The sequence below is a fragment of the Oncorhynchus masou genome, unplaced genomic scaffold (genome assembly GCF_036934945.1).
Source record: "Oncorhynchus masou masou isolate Uvic2021 unplaced genomic scaffold, UVic_Omas_1.1 unplaced_scaffold_1723, whole genome shotgun sequence".
Classification (NCBI taxonomy): Eukaryota; Metazoa; Chordata; class Actinopteri; order Salmoniformes; family Salmonidae; genus Oncorhynchus; species Oncorhynchus masou.
Window position 1 is genome coordinate 4,739 of NW_027007402.1, and position 21,325 is coordinate 26,063.

A 21,325-nucleotide genomic window follows, 5' to 3' on the forward strand; every position below is an offset into this window, starting at 1 on the left:
CTAACATGACTTTATAGAAGACAAGAGGAGCCTAACATGACTTTATAGAAGACAAGAGGAGCCTAACATGACTTTATAGAAGACAAGAGGAGCCTAAAATGACTTTATAGAAGACAAGAGGAGCCTAACATGAAGATAAGAGGAGCCTAACATTATAGAAGATAAGAGGAGCCTAACATGACTTTATAGAAGACAAGAGGAGCCTAACATGACTTTATAGAAGAGAGGAGCCTAACAGGACTTTATAGAAGATAAGAGGAACCTAAAATGACTTTATAGAAGACAAGAGAGCCTAACAGGACTTTATAGAAGATAAGAGGAACCTAAAATGACTTTATAGAAGATAAGAGGAGCCTAACAGGACTTTATAGAAGACAAGAGGAGCCTAACATGACTTTATAGAAGACAAGAGGAGCCTAACAGGACTTTATAGAAGACAAGAGGAGCCTAAAATGACTTTATAGAAGACTTTTATAGAAGACCTAAGAGGAGCCTAAAGGACTTTATAGAAGATAAGAGGAGCCTAAAATGACTTTATAGAAGACAAGAGGAGCCTAACATGACTTTATAGAAGACAAGAGGAGCCTAACAGGACTTTATAGAAGATAAGAAGCCTAAAATGAATAGAAGACAAGAGCCTAACATGATAACATGACTTTATAGACTTTATAGAAGACAAGAGGAGCCTAACATGACTTTATAGAAGACAAGAGGAGCCTAACAGGACTATAGAAGATAAGAGGAGCCTAACATGACTTTATAGAAGACAAGAGGAGCCTAACATGACTTTATAGAAGACAAGAGGAGCCTAACAGGACTTTATAGAAGATAAGAGGAGCCTAACATGACTTTATAGAAGACAAGAGGAGCCTAAAATGACTTTATAGAAGACAAGAGGAGCCTAACATGACTTTATAGAAGACAAGAGGAACCTAAGACTTTATAGAAGAGAGGAGCCTAACATGACTTTATAGAAGATAAGAGGAGCCTAACAGGACTTTATAGAAGACAAGAGGAGCCTAACATGACTTTATAGAAGACAAGAGGAGCCTAACATGACTTTATAGAAGACAAGAGGAGCCTAAAATGACTTTATAGAAGATAAGAGGAGCCTAACATGACTTTATAGAAGACAAGAGGAGCCTAACATGACTTTATAGAAGACAAGAGGAGCCTAACATGACTTTAACATGACTTTATAGAAGATAAGAGGAGCCTAAAATGACTTTATAGAAGACAAGAGGAGCCTAACATGACTTTATAGAAGACAAGAGGAGCCTAACATGACTTTATAGAAGATAAGAGGAGCCTAAAATGACTTTATAGAAGACAAGAGGAGCCTAAAATGACTTTATAGAAGACAAGGGGAGCCTAAAATGACTTTATAGAAGACAAGAGGAGCCTAACAGGACTTTATAGAAGATAAGAGGAACCTAAAATGACTTTATAGAAGATAAGAGGAGCCTAACAGGACTTTATAGAAGATAAGAGGAACCTAAAATGACTTTATAGAAGACAAGAGGAGCCTAACAGGACTTTATAGAAGATAAGAGGAGCCTAAAATGACTTTATAGAAGACAAGAGGAGCCTAAAATGACTTTATAGAAGACAAGAGGAGCCTAACAGGACTTTATAGAAGATAAGAGGAGCCTAAAATGACTTTATAGAAGACAAGAGGAGCCTAAAATGACTTTATAGAAGACAAGAGGAGCCTAACAGGACTTTATAGAAGATAAGAGGAGCCTAAAATGACTTTATAGAAGATAAGAGGAACCTAAAATGACTTTATAGAAGACAAGAGGAGCCTAAAATGACTTTATAGAAGACAAGAGGAGCCTAACAGGACTTTATAGAAGACAAGAGGAGCCTAACATGACTTTATAGAAGACAAGAGGAGCCTAAACGGCTTGACAAACAACACTCATCATAGGACACATTGGTTCATTAGACATGATCAGTATTCCACATCACAAATAACAAATCATGTGCCAGAAACTGGGAATTTCTCCAAGTTTATTTTCTACATAATCTGAATTCTCAGACTCACTCATGGGGCTGATTCATCAGTTAAAAAAATTAAAAAAAACACATATTTTACATAACATGTTAAATATGGAGCCAAAGTTAGTCACAACAAATTTGAATTCATAACATAAATTTTGCAAATTCGTCAGAATACTGTACGGATTGCAATTTGTAACTGGAGATTAGAACAAGGCTGGTCAAAAAGCAACACACAGAGGCGTGGTCTTCTACTCCTTGCCTCATGAATATATGTAAATCAGCGTTCTAGCCAGTCACTTTCTGTGTAATTCGGATAAATTTTCAGATCAACTGTGGACAGACAGAGTAAACCAACCTGCATGCTTTTTTCTGCAGATAACTAAATGGATAGCAAAGGAATATAAAGATACGAACTAACTAGAAGACCCCGAGCAGACAGAGGAAAGGAAAAAGGAAGCTTTTTTATTTAAAAAAAAATCTGTGTTGCAAAACTGTGTCTTGTTGGAGAAAGTCTTGTTCTCTACTCCGTGCATGTTTTACATTGGAGAAGTGCATTGGTGCTTTTAATCGGCCAGACGCGGTCTAGTTTCCAAGCGGAGCTGCAAGACAACACCAGAGACATGATTTTGAGACTGGGCTCGGTTGTTGGCGTTGCTGCTTTTTGTTTACATGCGTTATTGTTGTGGTTTTATGCAAAGGTATGTGGATAACTTTACAGTTGCACACTGTGGAATATGCCCAGAGGGCTACTGTGGACGCATTGATTCTTCAGTATGCTAATTTGATTTAAAACATCATGTTCGGACTGTGGGAAATGTATAGTTACAGTCTATAAATTCTATGGTTGTTTGTGTTGTGTTGTTGGACTGCATTGATCGGGTGCAACCCTCCTCACCAAGCCCGTTTTGAGTTTTGCCCGGTCAAATGTGTTTAACAAGTCAGATTTCGTTGTTTTCGAGAACTCTATGGCTCAATTAGTGTGATATATTATCCATAGTTTATATAGTTTTGTAGATGCGCTTGCAACTGTTTTTTTGGAGTTTTTCTAGCTGACTATCTATTTGCAGTGCAATAATTTCACTTTGCTTGGCTGAGATTTTAACTCCACGAAATGTGGAATTCTCAGCAACAGTTTACTTTGCATGACTCTATAAAAGCAAACTGCACCGTATGTCTGCGCTGTTACACTCTCTCCAAGTCCAGCGGTTTCACCGTTTCTTGGTTCTGCTTTACCAACAGGTGGTGGAGGGAACCGGTCAGTTCGAGTTGGACATCTTATCGATGAACAACCGGAACGGCGAGCTTCTTAACGGGCAGTGTTGTGACGGTTCACGGATCACCGGGGATCGGAAATGCAGGATGGATGAGTGTGATACGTATTTTAAAGTGTGTTTGAAGGAATACCAGTCGCGGGTCTCGGCTGCGGGACCGTGCAGTTTCGGGTCCGGATCTACGGCTGTCCTGGGAGGAAATGTATTTACTTTGAAGAGCTCTGCGAGGAATGGAAGATCCAGGATTGTTTTGCCGTTCAGTTTTGCCTGGCCAGTAAGTAACTATCTTAGACCTCTTCAGTGACCTAAAATAATTAGGCTACACTGTTAAAACAGGATAACCATAATATTTTGGGGGTTTAAAAAAAAATACGAAAAGGATTGTATTGTCTCTACGTGTTATGGGATGTAACTTTAGCACTGTTATATTTGCAATTATACTGCTAATCAATCACTTGTCTCGTCCAATAAGAATAAAACACAGATAATTATTTAATGTTGCATATTGTCTGTCAACCTACCTACCATTAAGTCATTTGACACGGGAGATCTCCATGGCGTCCTCATTAACTAATTCACCAGACCACAGGTGTGAAATTGTCATTTGTTTTCTACAAAGACAAATCCACGATTTAAATTATGCCAGTCATTATTATGCTAGAAATATGGAGAGCATACAGTAGAATGAGGTTTTTTATTTATTCATTCAGAGTTGTTACTATTCCACCCTGTATCCAGCTGGCCCCAAGATGTTACTATTCCACCCTGTATCCAGCTGGCCCCAAGTTGTTACTATTCCACCCTGTATCCAGCTGGCCCCAAGTTGTTACTATTCCCCCCTGTATCCAGCTGGCCCCAAGTTGTTAGGTTTCCCCTCTGTATCTAGCTGGCCCCAAGTTGTCAGAGGACTCCACCCTGTATCCAGCTGGCCCCAAGCTGTCAGGTTTCCCCCCTGTATTCAGCTGGCCCCAAGTTGTTACTATTCCACCCTGTATCCAGCTGGCCCCAAGTTGTCAGAGGACTCCACCCTGTATCCAGCTGGCCCCAAGTTGTCAGGTTTCCCCCCTGTATTCAGCTGGCCCCAGGTTGTTACTATTCCACCCTGTATCCAGCTGGCCCCAAGTTGTTACTATTCCACCCTGTATCCAGCTGGCCCCAAGTTGTTTCTATTCCACCCTGTATCCAGCTGGCCCCAAGTTGTTTCTATTCCACCCTGTATCCAGCTGGCGCCAAGTTGTTACTATTCCACCCTGTATGCAGCTGGCCCCAAGTTGTTACTATTCCACCCTGTATCCAGCTGGCCCCAAGTTGTTACTATTCCACCCTGTATCCAGCTGGCGCCAAGTTGTTACTATTCCACCCTGTATGCAGCTGGCCCCAAGTTGTTACTATTCCACCCTGTATCCAGCTGGCCCCAAGTTGTTACTATTCCACCCTGTATCCAGCTGGCCCCAAGTTGTTACTATTCCCCCCTGTATCCAGCTGGCCCCAAGTTGTTACTATTCCAACCTGTATGCAGCTGGCCCCAAGTTGTTACTATTCCACCCTGTATCCAGCTGGCCCCAAGTTGTCAGAGGACTCCACCCTGTATCCAGCTGGCCCCAAGTTGTTACTATTCCACCCTGTATCCAGCTGGCCCCAAGTTGTTACTATTCCACCCTGTATCCAGCTGGCCCCAAGTTGTTACTATTCCACCCTGTATCCAGCTGGCCCCAAGTTGTTACTATTCCCCCTGTATCCAGCTGGCCCCAAGTTGTTACTATTCCAACCTGTATGCAGCTGGCCCCAAGTTGTTACTATTCCACCCTGTATCCAGCTGGCCCCAAGTTGTCAGAGGACTCCACCCTGTATCCAGCTGGCCCCAAGTTGTCAGAGGACTCCACCCTTTGATCATGTCAGTTTTGGTTCCCACCTCAATTCTTACACTGTGAATTAATGTCATGTTGTGACAGGGACTCTGGTTTGGTGTTATGATGTTGTGTGGGAGAGTGTGGTTTACTAACCCCAGTGTTGATATGAACAAGAGACAGTAAACATGTGGTATGACCCTAGTCTTGCCTGGCAGACTCACTCGGGGCACTCCACTACAGCTTTGGGAAGAGACTAATTTGACCCTTAAGGGGTGCGTTCCGCAGGACCAAAACGTTTTAACACTCAGATAGAAATATGCAATGTAGAACATGTATGCATCTTAACATCAGCTGTATTCGTGGCATTCTGCAACGTTAAACAACTTGGCCCAGGTTTCACTCTTCTCCAGCCCCACTATGTTCTTCCTCCTAGTCCCTACATGCTGCTGTCAGATCTGGGTTCAAGTTCTAGACCTATTTCATAAGATATAGATAGATATGCTTGATTCATCTTTCCTGTTGTATGTAACCAATAGAAATGTCCCAATAGTAGTGCATTACTGCTTGATGGGTTGTATAGGCAGACTGGAAATTGACATGTGCAACCTAGTTCCCCCTCCCCAGTATCTGAGAAGTCTTTTAAAACAGTCAAAGGAAGTGTTGCTATTTTTAGCTCAATGGAATTAGAAAAAAACATAATGGACTCTTTGAATGCTGTTTTTACTTTTGGCAAAAGTCAACCTTTTTAAAGGGAAATTCCATCCAAAAGCTCTCTTTTGGTATATGTTTCCTCAGTCAATTGTTGATATAATCCCCAAAATACTCAAATACAGATGGTGTGCCGCTAAATGCATATCTTAGTGATTTTAAACAGATCTGGATTTGGGACAGTTTGTATTTTCAACTTTCAAAATACAGTAAAACAGTCACCTGGATGGTCCTTCCCTGTCACCATGGTGTCACCATGGTCCCTCTGTCTAAATGGTGTAACATATCTTAGTGATTTTAAAGGGCAGATGTCTGGATTTGGGACTCTCTCTGTCTCTCTCTCTCTCTCTCTCTCTCTCTCTCTCTCTGTTTTTCTGTCTCTGTTTTCTGTCTGGGAGAAGGTTCTTGTGTTTCAGTAGGCTGTTGTCTAACTAGTTTATATCAAGATAGGGGGAATGCTGGACACTGGCTGGTTGTCTTTATACTGTCAAGGTGGAACAGTCATTAAGCCTGGATGGTCCTTCCAACCGAGTGTCACCATGGTCCCTGTCACCATGGTCCAGGCTCTGTGACTGTGGGAATGGCTCAGGCCCAGTGGTGTAACATGCAAAGGCCCAGTGTTCTGCAGATGTTCCAAAGCAGGCCAGAGCAGACATAGCTGGGAGGGACAGCACTCACAGGCCCAGTTCCTGTAGGGAGCAGGCCAGGCCATTGAGCCTGGCCCAGTCTCTGTTTCTGGGAGGGACAGCTCCCAGGCCCAGTGGCAGGAATCTGTTTCTGGCAGGAATAGCTGGGAGGGACAGCAGGCCCAGGCCCAGTGGCTAGCTGGGAGGGACAGCAGGCCCAGGCCCAGTGGCTCTGGGAGGGACAGCAGGCCCAGGCCCAGTGGCAGACATAGCTGGGAGGGACTCCGGGAGGGACAGCAGGCCCAGGCAGACATAGCCGGGAGGGACAGCAGGCCCAGTGGCAGACATCTGTTTGCCGGGAGGGACTCAGGCCCAGGCCCAGTGGCAGACACAGCTGGGAGGGACTGGCAGACATCTGGGAGGGACAGCAGGCCCAGGCCCAGTGGCAGACATAGCTGGGAGGGACAGCAGGCCAGGCCCAGTGGCAGACATAGCTGGGAGGGACTGGCAGACATAGCTGGGAGGGACAGCAGGCCCAGGCCCAGTCTCTGGGAGCGACAGCAGGCCCAGTGGCAGACATCTGGGAGCTGGCTAGCTGGGAGGGACAGCAGGCCCAGGCCCAGTGGCAGACATAGCTGGGAGGGACAGCAGGCCAGGCCCAGTGGCAGACATCTGGGAGGGACAGCAGGCCAGGCCCAGTGGCTAGCTTTAGCTGGGAGCGACAGCAGGCCCAGTGGCAGACATAGCTGGGAGCGACAGCAGGCCCAGTGGCAGACATAGCTGGGAGGGACAGCAGGCCCAGTGGCAGACATAGCTTTGTCTGACATAGCTGGGTGTCTCTGTCTGGAAAGCAGGCCCAGTGGCAGACATAGCTGGGAGGGACAGCAGGCCAGGCCCAGGCCCAGTGGCAGACATAGCTGGGAGGGACAGCAGGCCAGGCCCAGTGGCATGGGGAGGGACAGCAGTGGCAGACATAGCTGGGAATAAGTGGCAGACATAGCTGGGACGACAGCACCCAGTGGCAGACATTAACTGGCAGACATAGCTGGGAGCGACAGCAGGCCCAGTATAGCTGGGAGGGACAGCAGGCCAGGCCCAGGGTGGCAATGCTGGGAGGGACAGCAGGCCAGGCCCAGTGGCACATGAGGGACTGGCCAGGCCCAGTTTATACAGCAGGCCAGGCCCAGTGGCAGACATCAGGGACAGCAGGCCTGTGGATGGGGATACAGCAGGCCAGGCCCAATCTGGGAGCGACAGCAGGCCCAGTGACAGACATAGCTGGGAGGGACAGCAGGCCAGCAGGCCCAGTGGCAGGCATAGCTGGGAGGGACAGCAGGCCAGGCCCAGTGGTGCTGGGAGGGACAGCAGGCCCAGTGACAGACATAGCTGGGAGGACAATGCCTGAGTTCCAACCGAGTGGCAGGCATGACGCTGGGAGGGACAGCAGGGACCCAGTGGCAGGGACATAGCTGGGAGGGACAGCAGGCCAGCAGGCCCAGTGACAGGCATAGCTGGGAGGGACAGGCCCAGTGGCAGGCATAGCTGGGAGGGACAGCAGGCCAGCAGGCCCAGTGGCAGACATAGCTGGGAGGGACAGCAGGCCAGGCCCAGGCCTAGTGGCAGACATAGCCGGGAGGGACAGCAGGCCCAGGCCCAGTGGCAGACATAGCCGGGAGGGACAGCAGGCCCAGGCCCAGTGGCAGACATAGCTGGGAGGGACAGCAGGCCCAGGCCCAGTGGCAGACATAGCTGGGAGGGACATGGCAGCTGGGAGGGACAGCAGGCCCAGACATAGCCCAGTGGCCAGGCCCAGTGGCATAGCTGGGAGGGACAGCAGGCCCAGGCAGTGGCAGACATAGCTGGGAGGGACAGCAGGCCAGGCCCAGTGGCAGACATAGCTGGGAGGGACAGCAGGCCCAGTGACAGACATAGCTGGGAGGGACAGCAGGCCAGCTGGCCCAGTGGCACATAGCTGGGAGGGACAGCAGGCCAGGCCCAGGCCCAGTGGCAGGCATAGCTGGGAGGGACAGCAGGCCCAGGGACAGCATAGCTGGGAGGGACAGCAGGCCAGCAGGCCCAGTGGCAGACATAGCTGGGAGGGACAGCAGGCCAGCTCCAGGCCCAGTGGCAGGCATAGTGGCAGACATAGCTGGGAGGGACAGCAGGCCCAGGCCCAGTGGCAGACATAGCTGGGAGGGACAGCAGGCCAGCTCCAGGCCCAGTGGCAGGCATAGCTGGGAGGGACAGGCCCAGTGGCCATAGCTGGGAGGGACAGCAGGCCCAGTGGCAGACATAGCTGGGAGGGACAGCAGGCCAGGCCCAGTGGCAGACATAGCTGGGAGGGACAGCAGGCCAGCTCCAGGCCCAGCAGAGCTTCAGTCCTTACCATGTCCCTTTTTAACAACCAGTTGCACCCAACCAATCACCCACCTCTGCCGTCTGTCCACAAGAGCCAATGAATTTTCTGAGTACAAAGAGTTGATATGATAACTAGCCTGGTGATTGTTGCTGCTTACTGAAGTACAGAGACACCTGGGAGGAGGAGGAAGACGGCCTCCATTCTATTATAGCGACCTCCTAACCAATGGGGAAAGACCTCCTTTGTTGTTCTGTACAACGGCAACTAGGGCCAAGACCCATCAAGACTGAAATGGAACCCTGTCTGACCCTATCGTGGACAGCTGTCATTAGAGCAGTGCTGAGATAAGGCCATCCATTATTCGTGACATTTTTAAATAATGTTCCATGTCCGGGTAGTTTACTATAATGAGAGACTTGAAACAGTCTTTTTTTCTTATGGAAAGTTTTCTGTTTTCGTTAATTTGTGTTATCAAGTTGTCATGACATTGATATCAACATGGACCTTAGCCTTGTGCTGCTTGTGCAGGTGACTATCTGTGGACAAACTGATCGCCAGGCCTGCCAATGTCTACAACATCACAGGGTTGACTAAATCTAAAGTCAACGAGATGAACGGTCTGCCAAGCTGATTGTAACCGTGTACAATAGCTCCATTCACAGCCACAGAGAAGATACCCTCAGCACACAGGGGGACAAACACCTACCTGGAGGTGACAGCATTCCCTCCCCCATACGTCCCCCTAGACACAACTATGACAACATTACCAACAAAAACGGGTCACAACTCCTGCAGCTCTGTCGCACGCTGGGTGTGTACATAGTCAATGGTAGGCTTGGAGGGGACTCCTATGGTAGGTACACCTATAGCTCATCTCTTGGCAGTAGTACTGTAGACTACTTTATCACTGACCTCAACCCAGAGTCTCTCAGAGAGTTCACAGTCAGCCCACTGACACCTCTATCAGATCAAAGCAAAATCACACTTGAACAGAGAAATACTCAATCATGAGGCATCAAAGTCAAAGGAACTGAATAATATTAAGAAATGCTATTGATGGAAGGAAAGTCGTGTGGAAATCTACCAAAAAACAATTGAGCAACAACAAATTCGATTCCTTCCGGGGCGGCAGAGTAGCCTAGTGGTTAGAGTGTTGGACTAGTAACCGAAAGGTTGCAAGTTCAAATCCCCGAGCTGACAAGGTACACATCTGTTGTTCTGCCCCTGAACAGGCAGTTAACCCACTGTTCCTAGGCCATCATTGAAAATAAGAATTTGTTCTTAACTGACTTGCCTAGTAAAATTTAAGGTAAAATAAAAAACTTCCTGGACAAAATGTTTCACTGTAATAGTGAAGGTGTAAACATGGCAGTAGAAAACCTAAACAGTATATTTGACCTCTCAGCTTCCCTAGACATTTTTAGATTTGATAACAGACAACTTAAGAAAAATGTTGACCTGTTTAACCTCTCTCTCAAATAAAATACTATAAAATTCAAAGTTTAAATCACACATGTAAGATAGCAATTTAAAGCTACGCACATTGTGAATCCAGCCAACATGTCAGATTTTAATGATCTGATGATAGCACAACGGTAAACAAAGAGAGAGTAGCATATTTCAACCCTGCAGGACCCACACAAAACGCAGAAATATAATATAATTCATGCCTTACCTTCTTTTGTTGGCACTCCAATATGTCCCATAAACAACACAAATGGTCCTTTTGTTCGGTTAATTCCGTGGATATATATCCAAAATGTCCATTTTATTTGGTGCGTTTGATCCAGAAAAAAAAACAGCTTCCAATTTGCGCAACGTCACTACAAAATATCTCAAAAGTTACCTGTAAACATTGCCAAAACATTTCAAACTACTTTTGTAATACAACTTTAGGTATTTTTAAACGTTGATAATCGATCAAATTGAAGATGTTTTCAATACAGGAGGATCACAAACTAACGCTACTTTTCTAGTCTTGCGCAACTCTCAAACAGTACACATAACGTTACCCTGATCAAAGATGTCCGTACTTCTTCATTGCACAAAGGAATAACCTCAACCAAATTCCAAAGACTGGTGACATCCAGTGGAAGCGGGAGGAACTACTAACAAGTTCCTAAGAAATCTTGTTTCCCAATGAAAACCCATTGAATAGACAGCGACCTAAAAAATAATAATTCTGAATGGTTTGTCCTCTGGGTTTTGCCTGGTACATAAGTTCTGTTATACTCAGACATGATTCAAACAGTATTAGAAACGTCAGTGTTTTCTATCCAAATCTACTAATACCAAAACGGAGATGCATGGGTAAACCACTTCTCCAATCTTTTTGGCTCTATAACAAAGAACAAACAGAAAAAACATATACATGATCAAATACAAATCTTACAATCATCTATTAAAGACTACCAGAACCCACTGGATTCTCCAATTACCTTGAATGAACTACAGGACACAATAAAAACCCTCCAACCCAAAAAGTGGGTTCTGTGGTGTTGATGGTATCCTCAATGAAATGATCAAATATACAGTCCTCAAACTCCAATTGGCTTAAATACTTAAACTCTTTAACATCATCCGCAGCTCTGGTATCTTCCCCAATATTTGGAACCAAGGACTGGGGTGTCAGCATCATGTTGTGGGGGTGGCAGCATCATGTTGTGGGGGTGGCAGCATCATGTTGTGGGGGTGGCAGCATCATGTCAACATAGCAGCACCCACTCGTAGCACGCGCTCCAGCAGGTATATCTCACTGGTCACCCCCAAAGCCAATTCCTCCTTTGGTCGTCTTTCCTTCCAGTTCTCTGCTGCCCATGACTGGAACAAATTGCAAAATTCACTGAAGCTGGAGACTCATATCTCCCTCAGTAACTTTAAGCACCAGCTGTCAGAGCAGCTCACAGATCACTGCACCTGTACATAGCCCATCTGTAAACAGCCCATCTACCTACCTACCTCATCCCCATACTGTATTTATTTATCTTGCTCCTTTGCATCCCAGTATCTCTACCTGCACATTCATCTTCTGCTGATCCACCATTTCAGTGTTTAATTGCTATGTTGTAATTACTTCACCACCATGGCCTATTTATTTCCTAAACTTACTTCATTTGCACTCACTGTATATAGACTTTTTGTTTTCTTTTGTTCTACTGTGTTATTGACTGTATGTTTTGTTTTTCCATGTTTAACTCTGTGTTGTTGTATGTGTCGAATTGCTACGCTTTATCTTGGCCAGGTCGCAGTTGCAAATGAGAACTTGTTCTCAACTAGCCGACCTGGTTATATAAAGGTGAAATAAATAAAATAAAAAATGTTTTGCTGCAGGAGGGACGGGTGCACTTCACAATATAGATGGCATCATTAGGATGGAAAATTATGTGGATATATTGAAGCAACATTTCAAGACATCAGTCAGTAAGTTAAAGCTTGATTGCAAATGGGTCTCCCAAATGGACAATAACCCCAAGTGTACTTCCAGAGTTGTGGCAAAATGGCATAAGGACAACAATGTCAAGGTATTGGAGTGGCCATCACAAAGCTCTGACCTCAATCCCATATAGAATTTGTGGGCAGAACTGAAAAAGTGTGTGAGCAAGGAGGCCTACAAACCTGACTCATTTACACCAGGTCTGTCAGGAGGAATGGGCCAAAATTCACCCAACTTATTGTGGGAATCTTGTGGAAGGCTACCCGAAACATTTAACCCAAGTTAAACAATTTAAAGGCAATGCTACCAACTACTAATTGAGTGTATGTAAACTTCTGACCCACTTGGAATGTGATGAAAGAAATAAAAGCTGAAATAAATAATTCTCTCTACTATTATTCTGACATTTCACATTCTTAAAATAAAGTGGTGATACTAACTCACCTAAGACAGGGAATTTTTACTAGGATTAAATATCAGGAATTGTGAAAACTGAGTTTAAATGTACACTGCTCAAAAAAATAAAGGGAACACTTAAACAACACAATGCAACTCCAAGTCAATCACACTTCTGTGAAATCAAACTGTCCACTTAGGAAGCAACACTGATTGACAATAAATGTCACATGCTGTTGTGCAAATGGAATAGACGACAGGTGGAAATTATAGGCAATTAGCAAGACACCCCCAATAAAGGAGTGGTTCTGCAGGTGGGGACCACAGACCACTTCTCGGTTCCTATGCTTCCTGGCTGATGTTTTGTTTTGGTCACTTTTGAATGCGGGCGGTGCTTTCACTCTAGTGGGAGCATGAGACGGAGTCTACAACCCACACAAGTGGCTCAGGTAGTGCAGCTCATCCAGGATGGAACATCAATGCGAGCTGTGGCAAGAAGGTTTGCTGTGTCTGTCAGGGTAGTGTCCAGAGCATGGAAGCGCTACCAGGAGACAGGCTAGTACATCAGGAGACGTGGAGGAGGCCGTAGGAGGTCGTAGGAGGGCAACAACCCAGCAGCAGGACCGCTACCTCCGCCTTTGTGCAAGAAGGAGCAGGAGGAGCACTGCCAGAGCCCTGCAAAATGACCTCCAGCAGGCCACAAATGTGCATGTGTCTGCTCAAACGGTCAGAAACAGACTCAATCAGGGTGGTATGAGGGCCCGACGTCCACAGGTGGGGGTTGTGCTTACAGCCCAACACCGTGCAGGACGTTTGGCATTTGCCAGAGAACACCAAGATTGGCAAATTCGCCACTGGCGCCCTGTGCTCTTCACAGATGAAAGCAGGTTCACACTGAGCACATGTGACAGACGTGACAGTCTGGAGATGCCATGGAGAACGTTCTGCTGCCTGCAACATCCTCCAGCGTGACCGGTTTGGCGTTGGGTCAGTCATGGTGTGGGGGGCATTTCTTTGGGGGGCCGCACAGCCCTCCATGTGCTTGCCAGAGGTAGCCTGACTGCCATTAGGTACCGAGATGAGATCCTCAGACCCCTTGTGAGACCATATGCTGGTGCGGTTGGCCCTGGGTTCCTCCTAATGCAAGACAATGCTAGACCTCATGTGGCTGGAGTGTGTCAGCAGTTCCTGCAAGGTGAAGGCATTGATGCTATGGACTGGCCCGCCCGTTCCCCAGACCTAAATCCAATTGAGCACATCTGGGACATCATGTCTCGCTCCATCCACCAACGCCACGTTGCACCACAGACTGTCCAGGAGTTGGCGGATGCTTTAGTCCAGGTCTGGGAGGAGATCCCTTCGGAGACCATCCGCCACCTCATCAGGAGCATGCCCAGGCATTGTAGGGAGGTCATACAGGCACGTGGAGGCCACACACACTACTGAGCCTCATTTTGACTTGTTTTAAGGACATTACATCAAAGTTGGATCAGTCTAATTTTGAGTGTGACTCCAAAGCCACACCCTCCATGGGTTGATAAATTTGATTTCCATTGATCATTTTTGTGTGATTTTGTTGTCGGCACATTCAACTATGTAAAGAAAAAATTATTTAAGAATAATATTTCATTCATTCAGATCTAGGATGTGTTATTTTAGTGTTCCCTTTATTGTTTTGAGCAGTGTATTTGGCTAAGGTGTATGTAAACTTCCGACTTCAACTGTATCTCTCTCTCTCAGTACCAGGGTTAAGAGCTAAGCTAAGTTTTGTTTTTGGGGTAGGGTTAGGGTAAGACTACGGGTTAGGGAAAATTTGATTTTGAATGGGACTGAATTGTGTGTCCCCACAAGGTTACAAGTGTGTTTAACTACAGTACCTGTCAAACGCTTTATTTTTACTATTTTCTACATTGTAGAATAATAATGAAGACATCAACTATGAAATAACGTGGAATCATGTCGTAACCAAAAAAAGTGTTTATATAAAATATAATTTGATTTGTTTTTGAGTTTCTTCAAAATAGCCACCCCTTGCCTTGATGACAGCTTTGCATACTCTTGACATTCTCTCAATCAGCTTCACCTGGAAGGCTTTTCCAAAACTCTTGAAGGAGTTCCCACATATGCTGAGCACCACACCAAACCTTCTCATTTGGGTTGAGGTCTGGCGATTGTGGAGGCCAGGTCATCTAAGGACTGCAGCACTCCATCACTCTCCTTCTTGATCAAATAGCTCTTACACAGCCTGGAGGTGTGTTGGGTCATTGTCCTGTTGAAAAATAAATGATAGTCCCACTAAGCCCAAACCAGATGGGGTGGTGTATCGCTGCAGAATGCTGTGGTAGCCATGCTGGTTAAGTGTGCCTTGAATTGTAAATAAATCACTTTATCCTTCTCCGGCTACCACAGTATGGAGGGGTCTGTTGTGCGTCTGCCGGACATCGTAGCCCTAAGTAGGTGTGTCCAAACCTTTGCCGAACGGCTGTTCGTAGAGGATTAGCAGTCATGTTTTGAGGTGCAGTCCTGTTGTCCGGCCTTGACACAATAAACCAGGTGCCTCAGGAGCTTCAGAGGGTGACGGACTGTTGGTTTCTTGCTGAGGGTGTCGGACTGTTGGTTTCTTGCTGAGGGTGTCGGACTGTTGGTTTCTTTGTTTGACGCCTAATCTGTAGAGAAGAGTCAGAGACCCAGGATGGAGCAGCAGTGTTATCTAGCCACAGTTAAATAAAGTTTATATATGTCCAAATTGGTGAAGTGAAATAAAAAAGAACTTGTTTATTAAAAATAAATCTTTAAAAAAATGACAACTGAAAAGTGGTGCGTGCATATGTATTCAGTTCCTTTGCTATGAAGCCTCTAAATAAGATCTGGTGCAACCAATTACCTTCAGAAATCACACAATTAGTTAGATTGCACACAGATGGACTTTAGTTAAGTGTCACATGATCTCGGTGTATATATACACCTGTTCTGAAAGGCCCCAGAGTCAGCAACACCACTACGCAAGGGGCACCATGAAGACCAAGGAGCTCTCCAAACATGTCAGGGACAAAGTTGTAGAGAAGTACAGATCAGGGTTGGGTTATGAAAAATATCTGTAACTTTGAGCACCATTAAATCCATTCATAAATGGAAAGAATATGGCACCACAACAAACCTGCCAAGAGCGGGCCGCCCACCTAATCTCACGGACCAGGCAAGGAGGGCAGTAATCAGAGAGGCAACAAAGAGACCAAAGATAACTCTGAAGGAGCTGCAAAGCTCCATTGCGGAGATTGGAGTATCTGTCCATAGGAGCATTTAAGCCGTAAACTCCACAGAGCTGTGCTTTATGTAAAAGGGGCCAGAAAAAAAGCCATTGTTTAAAGAAAAAAATAAGCAAACACATTTTCGTGTTCACCAAAAGGCATGTGGGAGACTCCCCAAATATATGGAAGAAGGTACTCTGGTCAGAGGAGACTAAAATTGAGCTTTTTGGCCATTAAGGAAAACTCTATGTCTGGCGCAAACTCAACACCTCTCATCACCCCGAGATCACCATCCCCACAGTGAAGCGTGGTGGCAGCATCATGCTGTGGGGATGTTTTTCATCGGCAGGGACTTGGAAACTGGTCAGAATTGAAGGATTGATGGATGGCGCTAAATACAGGGAAATTCTTGAGGGAAACCTGTTTGTCTTCCAGAGATTTGAAACTGGGACAGAGGTTCACCTTCCAGCAGGACAATAACCCTAAGCATACTGCTAAAGCAACACTCGAGTGGTTTAAGGGGAAACATTTAAATGTCTTGGAATGGCTTTCTCAAAGCCCAGACCTCAATCCAATTGAGAATATGTGGTATGACTTAAATATTGCTGTACACCAGCGGAACCCATCCAACTTGAAGGAGCTGGGGCAGTTTTGCCTTGAAGAATGGGAAAACATCCCAGTGGCTAGATGTGCCATAATTGCTGCAGCAGGTGGCTCAACAAAGTATTGACTTTGGGGATGTGATTCGTTATGCACGCTCAAGTTCTGTTTTTTGGTCGTATCTCTTGTTTAATGATAAAATATATTTTGCATCTTCAAAGTGGTAGGCATGTTGTGTAAATCAAATGATATAACCTATCCCCCCAAAAAATATATTTTAATTCCAGGTTGTAAGGCAACAAAATAGGAAAAAATGCCAAGGGGGGTGAATACTTTCGCAAGCCACTGTATGTCATAAACCTTCAAAGTTCCAGAATGGGCTGAAAATGGCAGCCATCTTGGTCAGGGAGAAATCCAAACCAGTCTAATTGGAATGACTGGCAGTAGAGGTATTTCCCTCCATAAGGTAAAACCTAGATAATAATATTATTATTCCTTTATGCAGGAAAATAAAAGGAACGTGATATCAGAAATTGTGGAATAGAATTGTCAACCTAAAATATTGTCATATAAATATAAATTGGATAAGTGTACTTATTAATCCCACCCAAATCTAAATTGAGACATTTCTAAACATATAAGACGTATTCATATCCCTTGACTTATTCCACATTTTGTTGTGTTACATCCTGGAGTCAAGATGGATTTACACCCCTGAGTCAGCGCTTTGTAGAAGCACCTTTGGCATTGATTACAGCTGTGAGTCTCTCTGGTTAAGTCTGTTAGAGCTTTGCACACCTGGATTGTGCAATATTTACCCATTGTATTATTTTACAAATTCTTCAAGCTCATTGGTTGTTGATCATTGCTAGACAACCATGGTTCATGTCTTGCCACAGATTTTCAAGTACAATTTTAAGTCTAAGTTGGCCACTCAGGAACATTCACTGTCTTCTTGGGAAACAATGGCTGTGTATATTTGGCCGTGTGTATTGTCCTGCTGAAAGGTGAATCCCAGTGTCCCAGGTGGAAAGCAGACTGAACCAGGTTTTCCTCTAGGATTTTGCCTTAGCTCCATTTCATTTTAATCCTGAAAACTCAGCAGTCCTACAAGCATACCCATAACATGATGCAGCCACCACTATGCTTGAAAACATGGAGAGTGGTACTCAGTAATATGTATTCAGGACAAAAGTGAATTGCTTTGCCACATTTTCTGAAGTATTACTTTAGTGCCTTGTTGCAAACAGGATGCATGTTTTGGAATATAGTTTATTCTGCACAGGCTTCCTTCTTTTCACTCTGTCAATTAGGTTAGTGTTGTTGATTGTTGATCCATCCTCAGTTTTCTCATATCACAGCCATTAAACTCAAACTGTTTTTTCTTTTCCCCCCCGGCAACTGAGTTAGGAAGGACGCCTGTATCTTTGGCGTGACTGGTTGTATTGATACACCATCCAAGGTGTCATTAATAAACTCAAAAATATGATTCAATGTTTATTATTATTATTATTATTATTTTACACACCTACCAATATGTGCCCTTTGTGAGGCATTGGAAAACCTCCCTTATCGTTTGTGGTTGAATCGGTGTTTGAAATGCACTGCTCGACTGATAATTGTATGTGTGGGGTACAGAGATGAGGTAGTCATTCAAAAGTTCAGCCATGTTTCTCAAATGTAAAATTTAGAAGTTGTTTCCAAAAGTCACATTTTCTAAGTTTAGTCATTACCTCTGAAAATCTTGAGGTATTGACTCCGGTTAAGGTTTGGGATTGACTCCGGTTAAGGTTTGGGATTGACTCCGGTTAAGGTTTGGGATTGACTCCGGTCAAGGTTTGGGATTGACTCCGGTTAAGGTTTGGGATTGACTCCGGTCAAGGTTTGGGATTGACTCCGGTTAAGGTTTGGGATTGACTCCGGTTAAGGTTTGGGATTGACTCCGGTTAAGGTTTGGGATTGACTCCGGTTAAGGTTTGGGATTGACTCGGTCAAGGTTTGGGATTGACTCGGTTAAGGTTTGGGATTGACTCCGGTTAAGGTTTGGGATTGACTCCGGTTAAGGTTTGGGATTGATTTAAGGTTTGATTGACTCCGGTTAAGGTTTGGGATTGACTCGGTTAAGGTTTGGGATTGACTCCGTTAAGGTTTGGGATTGACTCCGGTTAAGGTTTGGGATTGACTCCGGTTAGGTTTGGGATTGACTCCGGTTAAGGTTTGGGATTGACTCCGGTCAAGGTTTGGGATTGACTCCGGTCAAGGTTTGGGATTGACTCCGGTCAAGGTTTGGGATTGACTCCAAGGTTTGGGATTGACTCGGTTTTGGGATTGACTCGGTCAAGGTTTGGGATTGACTCCGGTTAAGGTTTGGGATTGACTCGGTTAAGGTTTGGGATTGACTCCGGTAAGGTTTGGGATTGACTCGGTTAAGGTTTGGGATTGACTCGGTCAAGGTTTGGGATTGACTCCGGTCAAGGTTTGGGATTGACTCGGTTAAGGTTTGGGATTGACTCCGGTTAAGGTTTGGGATTGACTCCGGTTAAGGTTTGGGATTGACTCCGTCAAGGTTTGGGATTGACTCCGGTTAAGGTTTGGGATTGACTCCGGTCACTCCGGTTAGGTTTGGGATTGACTCCGGTCAAGGTTTGGGATTGACTCCGGTTAAGGTTTGGGATTGACTCCGGTTTGAAGGTTTGGGATTGACTCCGGTTAAGGTTTGGGATTGACTCGGTCAAGGTTTGGGATTGACTCCGGTTAAGGTTTGGTTAAGGTTGGGATTGACTCGGTTAAGGTTTGGGATTGACTCGGTCAAGGTTTGGGATTGACTCCGGTTAAGGTTTGGGATTGACTCCGGTTAAGGTTTGGGATTGACTCGGTCAAGGTTTGGGATTGACTCCGGTTAAGGTTTGGGATTGACTCCGGTTAAGGTTTGGGATTGACTCCGGTCAAGGTTTGGGATTGACTCCGGTTTGGGAAGGTTTGGGATTGACTCCGGTTAAGGTTTGGGATTGACTCGGTTAAGGTTTGGGATTGACTCCGGTCAAGGTTTGGGATTGACTCCGGTTAAGGTTTGGGATTGACTCGGTTAAGGTTTGGGATTGACTCCGGTCAAGGTTTGGGATTGACTCCGGTCAAGGTTTGGGATTGACTCGGTCAAGGTTTGGGATTGACTCCGGTCAAGGTTTGGGATTGACTCGGTCAAGGTTTGGGATTGACTCCGGTCAAGGTTTGGGATTGACTCCGGTTAAGGTTTGGGATTGACTCGGTTAAGGTTTGGGATTGACTCCGGTTAAGGTTTGGGATTGACTCCGGTCAAGGTTTGGGATTGACTCCGGTCAAGGTTTGGGATTGACTCCGGTCAAGGTTTGGGATTGACTCCGGTCAAGGTTTGGGATTGACTCCGGTCAAGGTTTGGGATTGACTCCGGTTAAGGTTTGGGATTGACTCCGGTCAAGGTTTGGGATTGACTCCGGTCAAGGTTTGGGATTGACTCCGGTTAAGGTTTGGGATTGACTCGGTTAAGGTTTGGGATTGACTCGGTCAAGGTTTGGGATTGACTCCGGTTAAGGTTTGGGATTGACTCCAGTTAAGGTTTGGGATTGACTCCGGTCAAGGTTTGGGATTGACTCCGGTCAAGGTTTGGGATTGACTCCGGTTAAGGTTTGGGATTGACTCCGGTTAAGGTTTGGGATTGACTCCGGTCAAGGTTTGGGATTGACTCCGGTCAAGGTTTGGGATTGACTCCGGTTAAGGTTTGGGATTGACTCCGGTCAAGGTTAGTAGTTTAGTGGGAGCATACCAGGCATGGTAGGAGAATATCGGGTGTGGTAGGAGCATACCGGGTGTGGTAGGAGCATACCGGGTGTGGTAGGAGCATAACGGGCGTGGTAGGAGCATACCGGGTGTGGTAGGAGCATACCAGGCATGGTAGGAGCATACCGGGTGTGGTAGGAGCATACCGGGTGTGGTAGGAGCATACCGGGTGTGGTAGGAGCATAACGGGCGTGGTAGGAGCATACCGGGTGTGGTAGGAGCATACCGGGTGTGGTAGGAGCATACCAGGCATGGTAGGAGCATACCGGGTGTGGTAGGAGCATACCGGGTGTGGTAGGAGCATAACGGGTGTGGTAGGAGCATAACGGGCGTGGTAGGAGCATACCGGTGCGTGGTAGGAGCATAACGGGCGTGGTAGGAGCATACCGGGCGTGGTAGGAACATACCGGGCTTATTTGGAGCAACAGTGATTAATGGTGAAAAGACAGAACAGCAACGTCTCCTCATAACATACATGGAAACCAGTGGTTTGTGGTATAAATATACGCAATGGACTACAATATTATGCAAAGTTAGTATTGAGCAATATTTATTGCAATTTACATTCTCTATAGAGGGAGTGCTTTTTGTGCTACTGTACACTTTAAGCCCACCTGAGATCATTTACAAAAATTGTATCTATATATAACAATGCAAGGTTCACTTAACAGTAAATTTAAGACTAGATACGTTTCAAAATCTAAGCTGTGAAATGCCTGAAATGTCTTGTTGTAGTTCAAGTTACGTTGCTACTGTGAGACTGACATACAGGCACCACTGCTAGCATGGAAAACCCTTTCAATTGGCAAGAAATACTCATGAATACTTATGAAAAATGCTATTATGTGCATATACTGTATATGACAATAGCAGTACTTGTTGTATTATCAACTTGTCTCATTTTTTTCAGCTGATTTCAGCCAGTGAATGGCTGTGGGTTGACTGCATTGTTTGAATGGTATGTTGGCATATTGGCAGTTAATTTCAGCAATTTATGGGTTAATTCCTTAAATGGTC

At 45.4% G+C, this 21,325-nt stretch overlaps 1 protein-coding gene across 1 annotated transcript in view; it reads left to right on the top strand.

The window, feature by feature from the left end:
* Positions 1 to 2,294: 2,294 nt before the first annotated feature.
* Positions 2,295 to 21,325, top strand: part of LOC135532096 (protein jagged-1b-like) — a 61,028-nt gene continuing 41,997 nt past the window's right edge. The window contains exons 1-2 of the mRNA XM_064959734.1: positions 2,295 to 2,702; positions 3,244 to 3,549. Of these exons, the coding sequence (XP_064815806.1) occupies positions 2,625 to 2,702; positions 3,244 to 3,549 (384 nt within the window). The 5' untranslated portion in view covers positions 2,295 to 2,624. The remainder of the gene's footprint in view (positions 2,703 to 3,243; positions 3,550 to 21,325) is intronic.